We start from the raw sequence: 17,500 nt of genomic DNA on the forward strand, positions 1-17,500 counted from the left end.
TATGTATATATATGTATATGTATATATATATATGTATGTATATATATATATATATATATATATATATATATATATATATATATATATATATGTATATGTATTTAAAAAAAAAATCCAAGCGTCTTTAAATCATTTTCAGTTGGATTGTATTCTCGTCGGTTCGTACGGTAATTTGGAAAATTATGTGTGAGTTTGTCAACTTTATTGTCATGTCTTGCGGAAGTATGAATCTAAAACAAACTTTTTATTAACAAAAAAATCCAAGCAGGACGGAAAAGCTCCAATCTATGGTCCCTCCTTATAAAACTTGCACAACAAATACTTGCCTGGCTAAAACAACCTGCAATAACTTTCCTCACACCCCATTCGAAAACTAAACGAAAATTCCATGAGCAGAGTCTTTTTTTCTAGAGCTGTCCATCTGTGGAACGCAGTACCGTTTGCCTGCTTTCCAGCTGACTATAGCATGATCGTCTTCAAGTTTAATGTGAATAAATTCTCATTGCGTCGTCAATTTTGATAATCTAGCCTTACCCAAATTCCACCTTGTTTGATCTTGTCTCATCATCTACCTAACACTTAACCCATATCCTTGAGTGGCATCCTTTGCCTTGATAAGTGATGGCGCTCCATTGGTGCAGGAATATTACATGTGAGTGTGTTAAAATTGCGTTGAAATGGATTTGTTCACATAATGTTAGATTAAACAGAAAAACAAAAAATTCTATTAAAAGTTAACTATTAGAATTATACTATGTATTTAGGATGTTGCGTCACAGACAGAAAATTTTCGGTGAAATGTAACGAGTAAGCTGGTAAACTCTTTCTCTTATCTCTAAACCATGAAAAAGAATGATCATGCTTGTAACAGCTAGTCTCTTTCCCTATGAGCGATGGATGACTGCATGTATATTGTTGTTAATAATACATTTTACCGCTGCTATTAATAAAAAGAAGGAGACTGCAACCAAAGGAGAAACAGGAAGGGAATAGAATCATTTTGATGCCTAATACTGCTTTTTGTTTTTTACTAGAGGTATCATCACTTATCGAGGCCCAAAGGTCACTCGAGGATGAGGATTAATGTGTGTCAGGAAAACAGTGAGACCACCCCACGGTGATCAGTAATGATGGAACATGGGTTATGTTTAATTATTTAAGTGGACGACTTAACAAGAACCATATTACATTTACATTAGACTTGAAAAGAGCGATGTTATAGCCAACTCAGAAGTAGCCCCACGGTATTGAGTTCCATAGACGGACAATTCTTAGAAAGAAACTTTGCTCATGGAAGTTTCATTTAGTTTTAGGCACAGATAGAGGCTAATGGAAATTGTTGACAGTTGTTGTAGCTAAACGAGTGTTTATTGTAAATATTTTGTAGGGGGGGCATATATAGGGGCAGCTCAGTCGAGCACTTGTCATGAAAATAACAATAGAGCAAATGTCATTTACACAACCAAACTCAATTTCTTATCTGATGATTTACTGTCAAGATAATCTGTTGGAATCACAGAATTAGTCCACCATTTTATGAACTGAACATTGGCGATTTGTTTGTTTTTTTGTTTGTTTGTTTTTTTTGGCATGCTGTCACTGAAGTGTAATGATACTGTGATAGGACCAGATCTATAGTCATGCAACCAGGATGGAGAGTTAGGCAACAAGATGTTTATTCATATTACATTTAAATTTCTGTATGTAGGGAAAGAGGGAGTATAGAGAGACTTTCAAAGTCTAGCAATCCAAGGAAAAAAGCTACGAGAAAGGAATGTTTTCCAGCATCTGTGGACCTCTACAGTGAAGAGGAGTATTTTTCTGCAAGTCATGTTGATTGAGGGTATTTATGTTAGGGGGATCTAAGTACAATAAATTAACTTGAACGCATTTCATGGAAATACTTGTAAAATAAGCCTAACATTCATAGGAAACATGGGTTGGAACAATTACATTGAGAGTATTGCCAGGACCGCTGCAAAAAAGGTAGGTACTCTCTACCATGCTAGAAAGCTACTGATCCCTGAAAGTATCCTGTACCTCTATAAGGCCACCATTCGCCCATGCATGGAGTATTGTTGTCATATTTGGGCTGGTGCATCAGTTACTAGTCTCTCACTCCTAGACAAAGTTCAAAAGAGAGTCGCCAACCTAATAGGTCCTGAACTATCATCCAAGCTTCAGCCTCTGTCCCATCGATGCAATGTAGTATCTCTCTGCCTGTTCTACAAGTACTTTAACGGTGTATGTTCGGACGAGCTGCAAGCACTTGTACCCCCTCTATGTAAATACCCCTGACAAACCCGACAAGCAGTACAATGCCACCCCTTCACAGTAGAGATCCCTAGATGTAAGAGAGCCTTCTACTCCAGTAGTTTCTTCCCCAGAACTGCTAGACTTTGGAACTTCCTGCCAGGTTCCTGCTTCCCCAACTGTACTGACATGCAGAAGTTCAAGTGTAATGTGAACTGACATCTTGCTGGCCAACTCCCCACCTAGTACCCCTGTAGCCTGTGTCCCTAATAGTAGCTCCTACATCAAAGTGGCAATGTGTCTTGTTTGGGGTGAAAATGTAATTAAAAAAAAAAAAAGCATATATATATATATATATATATATATATAGGAAACTGGGAGGTGTGAGAAGTTTTCTAGCCCAATAGAAGAAGCCCACCGTTTTTGCAGCAGACTTGGCAGTATCTTTTATGTTTTTATTCCAATTCATATTGTCTATGAATATTAATCTGAGGAGTTTGGAAGTTTAGAAGGTAAACTTGTCCAGTGTCAAATTTTCAACTTAGTTTGGAAATGAGATCAAATTTAACTATTAAGTACCATTCCAAAGTATTTTATTTTTTGCATCACAAATGAATTTCACTTCATTTTCCATTCTTACTATTTTTTTTTAATTATATTTTCACCCCAAACAAGGCATGTTGCCACTTTGATGTAGGGGGCTACTATCAGGGACATAAGCTACAGGGGTACTGTGTGTGGAGTTGGGCAGCAAGATATCGGTTCACATTACACTTGAACTTCTGCAAGTCAGTACAGTTGGGGAAGCAGGAACCCAGAAGGGAATTCCAAAGTCTATTGGTTCTGGGAAAGAAACTACTGGAGTAGAAGGCTCTCTTACATCTAGGGATCTCTACTGTGAAGGGGTGGGATTGTACTGCTTGTCGGGTTTGTCGGGGGTATTTACGTTGAGGGGATACAAGTGCTTGCAGTTCGTCAGAGCATTCACCCTTAAAGTACTTGTAGAACAGACAGAGGGATTCAACATTTCATCGATGGGGCAGAGGCTGAAGCTTAGACGACAGTTCAGGACCTATCAGATTGACGACTCTCTTTTGAACCTTGTCTAGGAGTGAGAGACTAGTAGCAGATGCACCAGCTCAAATATGACAACAATACTCCATACATGGGCGAATGTTGGCCTTATAGAGGTACAGGATACTTTCGGGCGTTAGTAGCTTTCTAGCATGGTAGAGAGAGCCTACCTTCCTCGCAACGGTACTGGTAATACTCTCAATGTAATTGTTCCAACTCATGTTTCCTGTGAATGTTAGGCTGAGGAGTTTCAGATAAAGAGTCATTGGCCATTGCTATTAGTGGTAGAGAAGGTTTCTTGTAATTATTGAAGGAAACAAGTTTAGTCTTGGCAGCATTGAATGTGACCATCTATTTTTGTTCCCATTTCACTACAGATCGGAGGTCATCCTCTAGTATATTTTGCCTATGTTTAACTTATTGAAAGGCCCTTGATGATAATTGATATTGTATGTTCATTTCGAATAATTGACTTTTACATTTGTTTTATTTCAAATAATTTTCAATTTTCATTTATTGCATTTGATAAATAATTTGCAGATAATGGACAAGCAGAATTTTAACGGCACAGTTCTGGAATATTTTCAAAGTTTGGCAAAACGTCCAGAGTTTTTCTTAGAAACTAAAGTAAGTTTATTTTTTTTATATATATAAAGCGAAAATGTGTAATAGTTGTAGAAATGAATGCTTGCAAATTTTACATCATAAAAATGGAAGAATCCGTCAATATTCTACCAGATGTTTGGAAAATCGATGGCATAACGTTGGGATTATCTTTTATTTTTTTGTTTCTTAATTTTGGAGATGAGGATTGATAATTCGTATTATTTGTATTATTCGGACTACTGTTCTCATCTTGTATGTTATTTTCACACCGTTGCGGTCGATGTAACGTCCAACCTTCTTCAGGTGTATCTTGTTAAACTCGGGAATTTTTCTGTTTGACTCGAGAATCTGCATGGATCTTGAAAGGGAACCTTTTATTTAATCTATCAGCCAATGTAAACTCCGACCTTCTTCAAGTATATCTTGTTGAACTCTGGAATCTTTCTCTTTAACTCTGGAATCTTTCTCTTTAACTCTGGAATCTTTCTCTTTAACTCTGGAATCTTTCTGCGTTGATTTTCTGAAAGAATCCCTTTATTTAATCCACGAGGGTAGAAGTTTCTCATTCTATCAGCCATGACTGGCTAGAAGGGTTAAGTGATTCACAACTATAGTTTTGAGTGTCGCTCACACAGAGGATTGTACATTTTAACTTACAACCAAATTTTACTAAGTACTTTATCCACCCCGCCTTGCAGACTGAAACGTTGTGTGGATAACATTCAAAATGAGAGCAGTAGTCCATATAATCAAAATAATATGAATCATCTTTTTTGTTTAAAGTTATGCTGGGTTACTTTTGTAATAGCACTCCATTACTAGTTTTTCTTTTGTTGTCCGTTTCTTCCTTTGCGCGGTTTTTGGTTTGTGTTGATCATATTTATTTACTTGCATTTGGTTTGTTGTATTTGTTGTCTGAATCAATGTGGTTTAATGTTTGCAAAATACTGACTGGATCTTTCATGTTGGCTATTAAAAAATCCCCAGTCAATTATGACACTCAGATTTTTCTTCACATCTTTATGACTTTTTATGTTTGTTTGGTATAATTCTTCTTTTCATCATTTGTGTATACTGCAATACCAGGCCCAGGCTTATTTCACATGTGATCCTCTCATAATGATAGTGTTTAGCTATCCCATATGTAGAAAAAAAAACAGTATAATATCATACACATTGGATGCGATAGATGTCTACAATAAAGAATGTTAATCAATATTTGTTTAAATAGCCCATCTCGACGGAGGCCACCTTTCTAGGGCAATTGCTCTTGACATATCTAAGGCCTTTGATAGGGTATGGCATAAAGGTTTACTTCATAAGATCTCTAGCTATGGTATAGCTGGAAATGTCTTCTCAATTATTAAATCATTTCTTTCTGATAGGTTCTTAAGAGTAGTAGTTGAGGGGCAAAAATCAGAAGCTCACAGTATTAATGCTGGTGTCCCTCAGGGGTCTATCCTGGGCCCAACTCTTTTCCTGATCTACATTAATGATCTTCCAAATCACATCCTTATATCATTTGTAGACATTTATGCTGACGACACTACCATTTATGGTAGCACATCTAAGACAGTAAACGACCAAGTTCTCTCCAATTCTCTCTCCTCTGATCTTGAGCACATAGTACAATGGGGAAAGGAGTGGCTGGTTACTTTAAATACATCTAAAACCAAGCTTCTCTCTTTACATCATCAACATTCTGATCCACATCTAGCATCAATTGAAATGAATGCCTCTCGTCTTCAGGAGGCCTCAAGTTTTGACAAGCTTCTGGGCTTGACCTTTACTCCTGATCTTAAATGGAACACGTACATCAAATCTGTTACCAAGGCCACTGGAAAAATGGTGGGATCTTTCTATCGATCCGGTAAATATCTCACTGCTGATGCTATTCTCTATCTATATAAGAGCCAGGTACGTCCAAGGATGGAATATTGTTGCCACATCTGGGCAGGAGCTGCTAGAAAGGACTTGTCCTGCCTTGATAGAGTTCAAAATAGACTTCGTAGCCTTGTAGGAGATATCCTTTTCTCTTCCTTGCAACCTCTATCTCACAGAAGAGATGTTGCGAGTTTGTCTCTGATGTATCGTTATTTTCATGGAAGGTGTTCAACTGAGCTTCAGTCTATGGTCCCCTCTCGCCAAACTTTCACAAGAAACACTCGTCTAGCTGTACACACTATCAATAATTCCCCCCACTCTTTATCTGTGCCTAAACCTAAACGTAGATTCCATGAACAAAGCTTCTTTCTTAGAACTGCACGCCTGTGGGATTGTCTTCCGTTTTCCTGCTTTCCGGCTGACTACAATATGGTTGTGTTCAAGTCTAACGTAAATAAGTTCTTGATGAGCCGTTCTATATAAGTTATCAAATTTACCAAATTTTCATTACTATATTGTCCAATGTCTACTGTACACTCTTTAACCCTTATCCTTGAGTGGCCTCTTGGCCTTGATAAGTGGTGATGCCTATGTAAAAAAAAAAAAAAAAAAAAAAAGCATTTTTGGATAATTATAGAACATAATCCTGAAATTATGACATTGATTTTTCAAACAGCCCTGTATTTTATCAGGCAGACTATTAAAAACAAAGTGAGACCATGATGTTTTAGATCTTGTGTTGTTATTTTAATAGTCACTTATTATTATTAGAGAGTTATCTCCCTTTTAACAGTTAATTACATGCTATCTATTTATTAGAACTTTCCAGTGATGTTACTCCAGAAATAAAAATAAGGAGTTTCATCTTTTTACATCACTGTATAAAACACAGCTAAATATAAAGATAAAGTAACCAGTATGTGTCTTCCTTGAATTCCTGAGTTCACTTGTATTTCAATATATTACAAATCAAGAAGGTTGCAGAGTTTGCTTGACTAATAGGCAGTAAAAATTAAAAGCAAAACAAGGAGAAAGAAGATTGTGGTTATAAGTGAAACCAAACATAAAAACAATTGGACATTTTTTATTTGTATTCTTTGGACTACTATCCTCATCTTGAGTCTTCTTTTCACAACGTTTCGGTCGATGTAACCTTCGACCTTCTTCAGGTATATCTTGTCACACTCAGAAATCTTTTAGTCAAATTCCAGAATCTTTCTGTCAAACTTAGGAATCTGCATATAATTTAGAAAGGAACTCTTTCTTTAATCCATATGAGTAGCATGCTTGCAAGGACCCGTGGCATAGTGCATGGAGTACTTGGTAAAAATTCAATTGTGAAGTTACACTCTTCTAGAGGTTGAAGGTTCAATCCTCAGTGCAGCTGATACTCAAAATACAATTGCGAATTACTTAGGCCTTCTACTCAGTCATATCTGCTGGAACAAGAGCATGCTATCCCCATAGATTAAATAAAGAGTTCACCCAAAATTCCACGCAGATTCACAAGTTTGACAGAAAGACTCCCCGAGTTTGCCCAAAAGATTCCCAAGTTCAATAAGATACATATGAAGAAGGTTGGAGGTTACATCGGCCAAAACGTTGTGGAAATTACACTCAAGATGAGAACAGTAGTCTGAAGAATTTAAATACTGTATGTAATTAGTTATACATGTAATACAGGTAGTTACCTGGGTGCGAATTTTTATCTTCCTTTATTAAACCACTTCACTGACGTCACTGCAGAAATATAAATGAGATTTCATCATTTTTCGAATCATAAATGGTGATCAGTTCAGAAGTGTAAAACTTATTTAATATAAGCATGAAGTGACCGCCACATGCGTCCTTTGAATTCCTAAGCTCAGTTATATCAATGCAAATGAAGGACAGATGAGCTATCATATATTATTATTGGATGAAATAGTTTCTATTTTCGGTGCTTGCTTACATTAGTGATCTTTTAAATCAATACATTTCAAGTAAAAACATTATTACGTACTTACCTGCCATGGTGAAATTAATATAAATTCCAAAAAACACTAAAAATGATCCAGTAATGATGTGCTAGAAATATTTTAAATAAAAAACTCAGCCACAATTAATTTCCAGATAGCATTATTAAAGATGGCAGATGCTTAATTTAAGTCAAGAATTGTTTCCTTTGTTTGTCTTACTGAATTGGTCGTACAACTTTTCCATATTAAAACATATAATAAAACTTTATAATTAGATAAATTCTATTTTTATTTGTAATTATTTTTCTACTTTATCGTTTTTCATAATTTTTGGAATTTATACTAATTTCCCCATGAAACGTAAGTGTGTAATAATGTTTCAACCTGAATAGTTTAATAGATCACTAATGTAAACAACCATATTCTCATAGAAATAATTTGTGGTTATAACCGTCAGTTATAAGTTATCTCCCTTATAATAGTTACTTAGATGTTATCTCCCTTTATTAGAACTCTTCATTGATGTTTTCTATTTTTGATAGAAATGATTTGACAATAAATTTAATTTTGTGAGTTCTAATTAGAAGAAATTCTTGCATTTCTATATGAAACTATTTTACTCCTCACCCTCCCTCCCTTCCTCCCTCCCTGTCTGTCTGTCTGTCTGTCTGTCTGTCTCTCTCTCTCTCTCTCTCTCTCTGTCTATCTCAATCTCTTTATCTTTCTTTCTCTCTTAATCTCTCTCCATGAGCAGTTTCTTTCCTCGAACTGTCCATCTGTGAAACACAATATCATAGGCCTGTGTCCCAGCTGACTATAACGTAGTCGTTTTCAAGTCTAATCTAAATAAGTTCGTGTTGAGCTGTTCTCTTAAATAATTAAACTCTACCCAATTTCCACCATTACTGATCATTTGTCTCACTATCTACCTAGCACCTATAAACTCCTATCCTGAAGTGACCTCTGAGCCTTGATAAGCGATAATCCTCAACTAAAAAAAATGCTATCTATCTATCCATCTATCTATCTATCTATCCAAACGATATGATTCTAATCATGAGTACTTTTGTTTTTTAACCTAGGAAGATATCGTGAATAGATACAAATTACTTATCCAACGGATAAAAGCTAAACTCAACACGACATTCCGGGATTATCCTGATTTACCATTGGAGTGAGTATTCAATTTAAATGCTTTTCATGACTAATTTATTCTAATTTAAATCGTCCATCCATTATTTGAAAAGCAGTTGGCTGTGTGTTTGTATATTTAGCTAAAAGTCGAAAACTACTAACCAAAGTTTATATTTTCTTGATCGGTGTTGACCTGGATGTATGATATCTAAACAATATAAAAAACATTTTCATTTAAAAGAGAAAGCCATATTAAATGAATTATATATAAACATTAAAACGAGAGAGAGAGAGAGAGAGAGAGAGAGAGAGAGAGAGAGAGAGAGAGAGAGAGACGGGTTTGGCAAAGTTGAGACAGAAGGTTGGGGAGAAGGACAGAAAAATGAGGGATAGATACTAGAGAGAGAGAGAGGGAAAAATAGTAGTTTCAATTTGAAGATGTTACTCACACTATTTAATTTTTTCTATTTAGTTTTTTTTTTTGGTGGGGGGTGACAAAAGGAGAATTGACCTGTAAATTCATCCTTGTTCATTTGTCCGTTCATCTGTCCGCACTTTTCTCAATAACTACGCCTTGGAATGTTTTTAAACTTTGCACAAACATTAAACATGATATGAGTAAAAAAGTAACAGAACAGATTTTCCGGGAAAACTCCGGTTGTCCCCCTAGGGGTGCCTTTTGGATTAAAATGGCTAAAATTGATACTTTTGTGCTTATTAAAAAAAACTTGATACCTTGGATTTTTATAAAACTTTCTGAAAAATTGTAACTAACTGATTTCTTATATAATTTTGTGTGCCTATACTTCACAATAACTCTTGGGTGTGTCCCAGGGGCTCTTTTAGGGCTAATAAAAACACTCCATTTTTGGGACTATTTTACCATATTTGTCCAAAACTTTTTGTGTATGTCTATTTAGCAGTTTTGCATGGTGCTGAACTCAAATTTAAATATGTTAAGGTTTTACAAACTTTTGGGGCTAAATGATGGGAGGGCAAATGATGGACTTAGTCATTTCTTTTTTTGCATGGCGCAAAACTCAAATTTACATATGCTAAGGCCTAAAACTGCACCGTTTGTTCATTTTCACTAGGATTTGACGTCCCCTGGGGACTTTTGGGGTTAAATAGGGAAGGGGCAATGCTGAACTTAGTCATTTTTTTTATGCCTCAGTCACTGTGCACTCACGAAGGACCATGCATGCTTCACTTGTTTTATTATTTTTTTATTTTTTGCCCCCGGACAACACTGTTAGTATAAATATAATTAAAAATTCTTCTTTTATTTCATAAAATCTCTTAAAACACCTTATCTCTAATCTATATATATCAAATATAAAATTAAGTCAGTTGGATTCTCTAAGTTTGTTATCAAAATTTTTTTCTACATCACTGTTAAATATAAAATTAAGTCAGTTGGATTCTCGATGTTCCCCAGAACTGCTGGACTTTGGAATTCCCTTCCCTGCTTCTCCGATTGTACTGACATGTAGAAGTTCAAGTGTACTGTAAACAGACATCTTGCTGCTCAACTCCCATCATAGAATCCCTGAAATTATATTCCAGATAGTAGTCCCCTACATCAAAGTTGCAGCATGCCTTTTTTGGAGTGAAAATTAAAAAAAAAGTGTGTTGTCAATATTTTTTTTTCTACGGCACTGTTAAATATAAATTTTTAGGCTTACTGAACTGGGAGATCGATATCTTTGATCGATATCTTTGATTTATATTTGTCATCACTGTTTTTCTTTTTGTATTGTTTCATTTGGGTGTTTTATTTTACAGCATATCAACCCTTTTCAGGTTATTTAATGCAGCACACCCATCCTTTTTTGAGTTATTTAATGCCAAATTCAGTAATTTAGGGAAAAGTTTTATGCTTCAAGTTCTTTATATCTTCAAATATTTATTCATGGTGTTTGGTTTGGTTGTTTTGTAGAGGAAAAATTGGGGAGGGAGCTTTGCAGAACATGAGTTTTGCAAAAAGAAAGGAAAAAACAATAACATCAATGTTTGACGCATTTTAAGTCAGGTTTATCGTCAGACAGCTTGATCTAGTAACACCACATTCTGTATTGTAAGGTGATATGTGCAGCACTTGCATAGATTATCCGAACAGTGGCTTTTCACACAAGCAGTTGGAATCCCATTGGGCAGATGAAACACAGCAATAATTTGTTTCTGTAACACAAAAAGGAAAGGGAAAAAAAGGAAAGGAAAAAAAAGGAAAGAAAGCAAAGTGACTCAGTAACAAGAAACAACAATCTCCAAGCAGCCTACTTTTATGCAGGTGAAGTCCACCTAATCTGCATATGAGCAGCGAGATTTTGGATCACTTTGCGAGATCACTAGTTATAAAAGTTGTGAACCCCGCGATCTTCATCCTTTCTCCCCCCACCCACAGCAGCTTGATCCTGCAAGGCATACACATGCACGGACGCTTTAACTTGGTTTTCACAATTTTCCCTATAGTTTCCTTTTCTCTTTTGTTGTCGTTTTTCATTTTATGATATTATCAATTAAGGACAATACAAAATTATTTGGAGTTTAGCTATCTTTCTGAGGTGGGAGAGGATCTCCAGGGATCTTAGCACCAAAATCAACAGAATGATTCTACCAGGGAATGTTGATGGAGCTGCCTAGCCATCTTTTGCAAGATCAAAGTGCACCCTCCACAGTCTTTATTAATTAATTAACGCTCGTATTTCAAATGAATATGCAAATTTGTTAATCTTCGTGTAGTCGCTCACATATCTATCACTGAGTATATTAAGAAGTTTGTTTTAATAATGTTTAAAACAGAACAAAATAGGTTTTAACATTAATGTCAAAGCAAGAAAAAGAAACTCAACTTTTTATATATCCTTTCAATTTGAGTTTTTATCTATCTGACATTGACATAAAAAAACTAATTTTCTATTTAAATTTATTATAACGAACTTATTATACTCAATCATGGATATGTGAGCGACTAGATGAAGGTTAACTAATTTGCATGTTCCTTTGAAAAAAAAGCTTTAATTAATTACTTATTCATTTTTTATGATTTCTTATTAGATGGTTGGTTTCTATTTCCTATTACGTTGAATTCTATTTATGCATAATTTGACATTCTGCATAATTGCGTAGAATTAAAGATGAAAATGTTCTAGCATATAGAAATATTTCTCTCTCTCTCTCTCTCTCTCTCTCTCTATATATATATATATATATATATATATATATATATATATATATATATATATATATATATAGAAGAGACGTTGCGAGCCTGTCTTTGTTTTATCGTTACTTCCATGACAAGTGCTCGTCTGAGCTCCAATTTCTGGTACCCCTCGCCAATCTTTCACGACCCGTCTAGCTGAAACCACTGTCAAAACTTTTCTCCACTCTTTATCTGTGCCAAAACCAAAAGGTAAACTCCATGAACAAAGCTTCTTTCTTAGAAGTGCATGCCTGTGGAACTCTGTTCTGTTTACCTGTTTCCCACCTGACTACAACCTGGATGTCTTCAAGTCCAACATAAACAAATTCCTGATGAACTGCCCCCTTAAGTAAGACACTTTATCAAATCCCCAATACTAATGATTACTACAATACTATCTCATTGATTACTGTACACGCAATAACCCTTATCTCTGAGTGACTTCCGGACCTTTGATAAGTGGTGACTACCATGTAAAAAAAAAATATATATATATATTGTAGGTGTGTGTATGAAAAATCGCTATCAAACTCTTTTATGAATATTTGGTCTACTATGTTGAAATTTTATATACAGGGTATTTAGACCTGTAGCACACTTTCGATTTGTTTTTTAGCCGGCAAAAATTATTACTACGGGGTCAAAATTGAACACAAACTAACGGACCTTAGAAGAGTAAGTCGAATAAAACATTACTGTTGCTGTTACTTTTGCACATGCGCAAAATTAAAAATTTATAGCTCAAAGTCGCTTAATCTTTAACCTTTCGTATCCATCTGTCGATAGTAACGGTACTGGGGATAAACAAGGACTAAGACTGGAGCGCTAAGTATTCTGGATTCGATTCTAGTATATCGTACACAAGTCATATTTTTTAAAAATAATTTTCGCAGTCATTATTATATATTGGCTCTATAATAATAAATAAGAAATCTGCATGAATTAAAATATCATATTTAGGTATATTTATTATGATTGTTAAGTTGGATTAAATATTTATTATGATTGTTAAGTTGGATTAAATATTTATTATGATTGTTAAGTTGGATTAAATATTTATTATGATTGTTAAGTTAGATTAAATATTTATTATGATTGTTAAGTTGGATTAAATATTTATTATGATTGTTAAGTTGGATTAAATATTTATTATGATTGATAAGTTGGATTAAACATTTATTATGATTGTTAAGTTGGATTAAATATTTATTATGATTGTTAAGTTGGATTAAATATTTATTATGATTGTTAAGTTGGATTAAATATTTATTATGATTGTTAAGTTGGATTAAACATTTATTATGATTGTTAAGTTGGATTAAATATTTATTATGATTGTTAAGTTGGATTAAACATTTATTATAATTGTTAAGTTGGATTAAACATTTATTATGATTGTTAAGTTGGATTAAATATTTATTATGATTGTTAAGTTGGATTAAATATTTATTATGATTGTTAAGTTGGATTAAATATTTATTATGATTGTTAAGTTGGATTAAATATTTATTATGATTGTTAAGTTGGATTAAATATTTATTATGATTGTTAAGTTGGATTAAATATTTATTATGATTGTTAAGTTGGATTAAATATTTATTATGATTGTTAAGTTGGATTAAATATTTATTATGATTGTTAAGTTGGATTAAATATTTATTATGATTGTTAAGTTGGATTAAATATTTATTATGATTGTTAAGTTGGATTAAATATTTATTATGATTGTTAAGTTGGATTAAATATTTATTATGATTGTTAAGTTGGATTAAATATTTATTATGATTGTTAAGTTGGATTAAATATTTATTATGATTGTTAAGTTGGATTAAATCCGACGATATGAAAATAGAATGGAGGTGTAAGAACCTGAATACTCAACGTTTCGCCTGATATATGCGGGCTTATTCAAGACGTCAATGACCATCCCTCTTGAAAAGGCCCGCATAAATCGGGCGAAACATTCAGTATTCAGGTTCTTCCACCTCCTATATGTATATATATATAATGCATATATATAATGTATATATGTGTATGTATATAATGTTCCCACCAGTTTTGGCAAAAAACAAATAGGATCCTGAACAGAAGTGTGCGTTCTATCCCAACCATTATCAATGGACCAGAGGTCATCTCGTCAGCATCAGACAAGGCCAAACTATTTGCCAAGAACTTTGCAGCTAATTCTACCCTATGCGATGAAGGCCATAAACTCGCCATATTTCCTCCTATAACACAGAACACGCTAGGTAACAAACAAATATCCGTGCATGAGGTCGCCAAGCTAATCAAGAACCTTGATTCCAGTAAAGCAACTGGCCCTGACGGCATCCCAATTATAGTGTTAAAAAAGCTTCAACCAGAACTTGCTCCCATACTTACGAAACTGTTTAAGCGTTGCCTTAAGGAGAAGTGCTTTCCGACTCCCTGGAAAACCTCATCAGTTTGCCCTGTATTTAAGAATTCAGGTGATAAGTCATCTCCCTTTCAGTACAGACCAATAAGTCTCCTGTGTGTTATGAGTAAGTTGCTGGAATCCATATTAAATAGAGAAATAGTCAACCACCTCAGCAGAAACAACCTTCTTAGTGACACATATGGTTTCCGTTCTGCAAGATCTACCGCAGATCTGCTAACGTTTATATCTCACCGGATTAGTGAATCTTTTGACAAAGGCTTCTTTCTAGGGCAATTGCTCTTGACATATCAAAGACCTTCGACAAGGTATGGCATAAGGATCTACTTCACAAGATTTCCATCTACAGTATAACTGGAAATGTTTTCTCAATCATTAAATCATTTCTCTCTGATAGGTTCATAAGAGTAGTGGTTGATGGGCAGAAATCAGAGGCCCACAGTATTAATGCTGGAGTCCCTCAGGGGTCAATCCTGGGTCAAACTCTCTTCCTGATCTCCATCAATGATCTTCCAAAACACATACTTAAACAATTCATTGACATCTATGCTGATGACACGACCATCTATGGCAACACATCAAAGGCCGTAAATGACAAAGTTCTCTCTGATTCTCTCTCCTCTGATCTCGAGCGCATGGTTCAGTGGGGGAAGATGTGGCTGGTTACCTTTAATGCATCTAAAACCAAGCTTCTATCTTTACATCATCAACGCTCTGATCCCCATCTGGCATCAATTGAAATGGATGGCTCTCGTCTAGGAGAAGCCCCGTATTTTGACAAGCTTCTGGGTTTGTCCTTTACTCATGATCTGAAATGGAACACGTATATCAAGTGTTGCCAAGGTCGCTGGAAAAATAGTGGGATCCTTCTACCGCCCCAGAAGATATCTCACTACTGATGCAATTCTCTATCTATATAAAAGCCAAGTACGTCCAAGGATGGAATACTGCTGCCATATCTGGGCAGGAGCTGTTAAAAGCAGCCTATCCTGCCTTGACAGAGTACAAAATAGACTTCGTGGCTTAGTAGGGGATGCCCTTTTCTCCTCCCTGCAACCTCTCTCCCGCAGAAGAGACGTTGCTAGCCTATCCTTGTTTTATCGTTATTTCCATGTCAGGTACTCGTCTGAACTCCAATCTCTGGTCCCACCTCGCCATTCTTTCACGAAAAACACCCGTCTAGCTGAATCCACTGTGAAAAATTTCCCCCACCCTTTATCTGTGCCTAAATAAAAACGTGGATCCCATGAACAAAGCTTCTTCCTTAGAACTGCACGCCTGTGGAACTCTGTTCCATCTGCCTGCTTCCCACCTGACGACAACTTGGATGTCTTCAAGTCCAACGTAAGCAAATTCCTAATGAACTGCCCCCTTCAGTAAACACTTCGTCAAATCTCCACACTAACGTACTGTACTTGCAATAACCCTCATCCCTGAGTGGCTTCCGGGCCTTGATAAGTGGTGACCACCGTGTAAAAAAAATGTATATATTGTATATATATGTATATATATAATATATACATGTATATATATATAATGTATATATATATAATATATATGTATATAGATAATGTATATATGTATATATATAATATATATGTATATATATAATGTATATATGTATATATGTATATATATATAATGTATATATGTATATATATATAATGTATATATGTATATATGTACAATGTATATATGTATATGTATATATATAATGTATATATGTATATATATAATGTATATATGTATATATATACAATGTATATATGTATATATATAATATATAATGTATATATGCATATATATAATGTATATATGCATATATATAATGTATATATGCATATATATAATGTATATATGCATATATATATAATGTATATATGCATATATATATAATGTATATATGCATATATATAATGTATATATGCATATATATAATGTATATATGCATATATATATAATGTATATATGCATATATATAATGTATATATGCATATATATAATGTATATATGCATATATATATAATGTATATATGCATATATATATAATGTATATATGCATATATATATAATGTATATATGCATATATATAATGTATATATGCATATATATAATGTATATATGTATATATATATATATAATGTATATATGTATATATATATAATGTATATGTGCATATATATATAATGTATATATGTATTTATATAATGTATATATGTATATAATGTATATATATGATGTATATATATGTATATAATCTATATATATGATGTATATATATATAATGCGTGTATATATATAATGTGTATATGTATATAATGTATATATATATATATAATGTATATAATATATATCTATAATATAAAGCTGGATGTCTGTGTGTGTATGTGTGTGTGTCTTGTCACGAATAGGCTCCTATATGGTTGACTATTTTAAAAAACTGATTACATATAATGATAGAAGATGTATCGAGACACAGGAATGGGTATGTTTGATCTGGCAATACGGTGGTTCATTAAAATTGTAGGGTCTGCGTTCGCGTCTGGTCCACAAAGTATGGAAATAAAAAATTTAAAAATTTTAAAAAATCGTTTACAAGTGTTTTTGATATAGATGTACATAAGAATACATCGATAAGTATGTTTTAACTTAAATATGCATAGTATAATAAAATTGTGGGGTCTGCGTTCGACCTTCGCCTCCATAGAATGAAAACAGGAACAAACTTTAATAAAGACTTTTCATATCTATCTGCGTAAGTATACTTTGATAATTATGTTTCAGTTCGAAGAAATATGGTATAATAAAATTACGGGGTGTTCGTTCGCGCCTGGCCTCAATAGAATGGAAATATGCCACAAAGTTTAACAAGGTTTTTTAATATAGATCCACAGAATATTGTGATAAGTGTTTCAGTGTGAACAGGTATGATATAATAAATTATGGTGTTTATCTATTTTATTTTTACTT

At 33.9% G+C, this 17,500-nt stretch overlaps 1 protein-coding gene across 2 annotated transcripts in view; it reads left to right on the plus strand.

The window, feature by feature from the left end:
- Nucleotides 1–17,500, plus strand: part of LOC145295891 (uncharacterized) — a 163,690-nt gene that overhangs the window by 96,697 nt on the left and 49,493 nt on the right. For both annotated transcript variants that reach the window (XM_080141644.1, XM_080141645.1), the window contains exons 10-11: nt 3,868–3,954; nt 8,858–8,949. In XM_080141644.1, coding sequence (XP_079997770.1) covers nt 3,868–3,954; nt 8,858–8,949 — 179 coding nt within the window. The remainder of the gene's footprint in view (nt 1–3,867; nt 3,955–8,857; nt 8,950–17,500) is intronic.

The sequence above is a fragment of the Euprymna scolopes genome, chromosome 16, assembly GCF_053919585.1.
Source record: "Euprymna scolopes isolate OS-2025 chromosome 16, ASM5391958v1, whole genome shotgun sequence".
In the NCBI taxonomy this organism is placed as follows: domain Eukaryota; kingdom Metazoa; phylum Mollusca; class Cephalopoda; order Sepiida; family Sepiolidae; genus Euprymna; species Euprymna scolopes.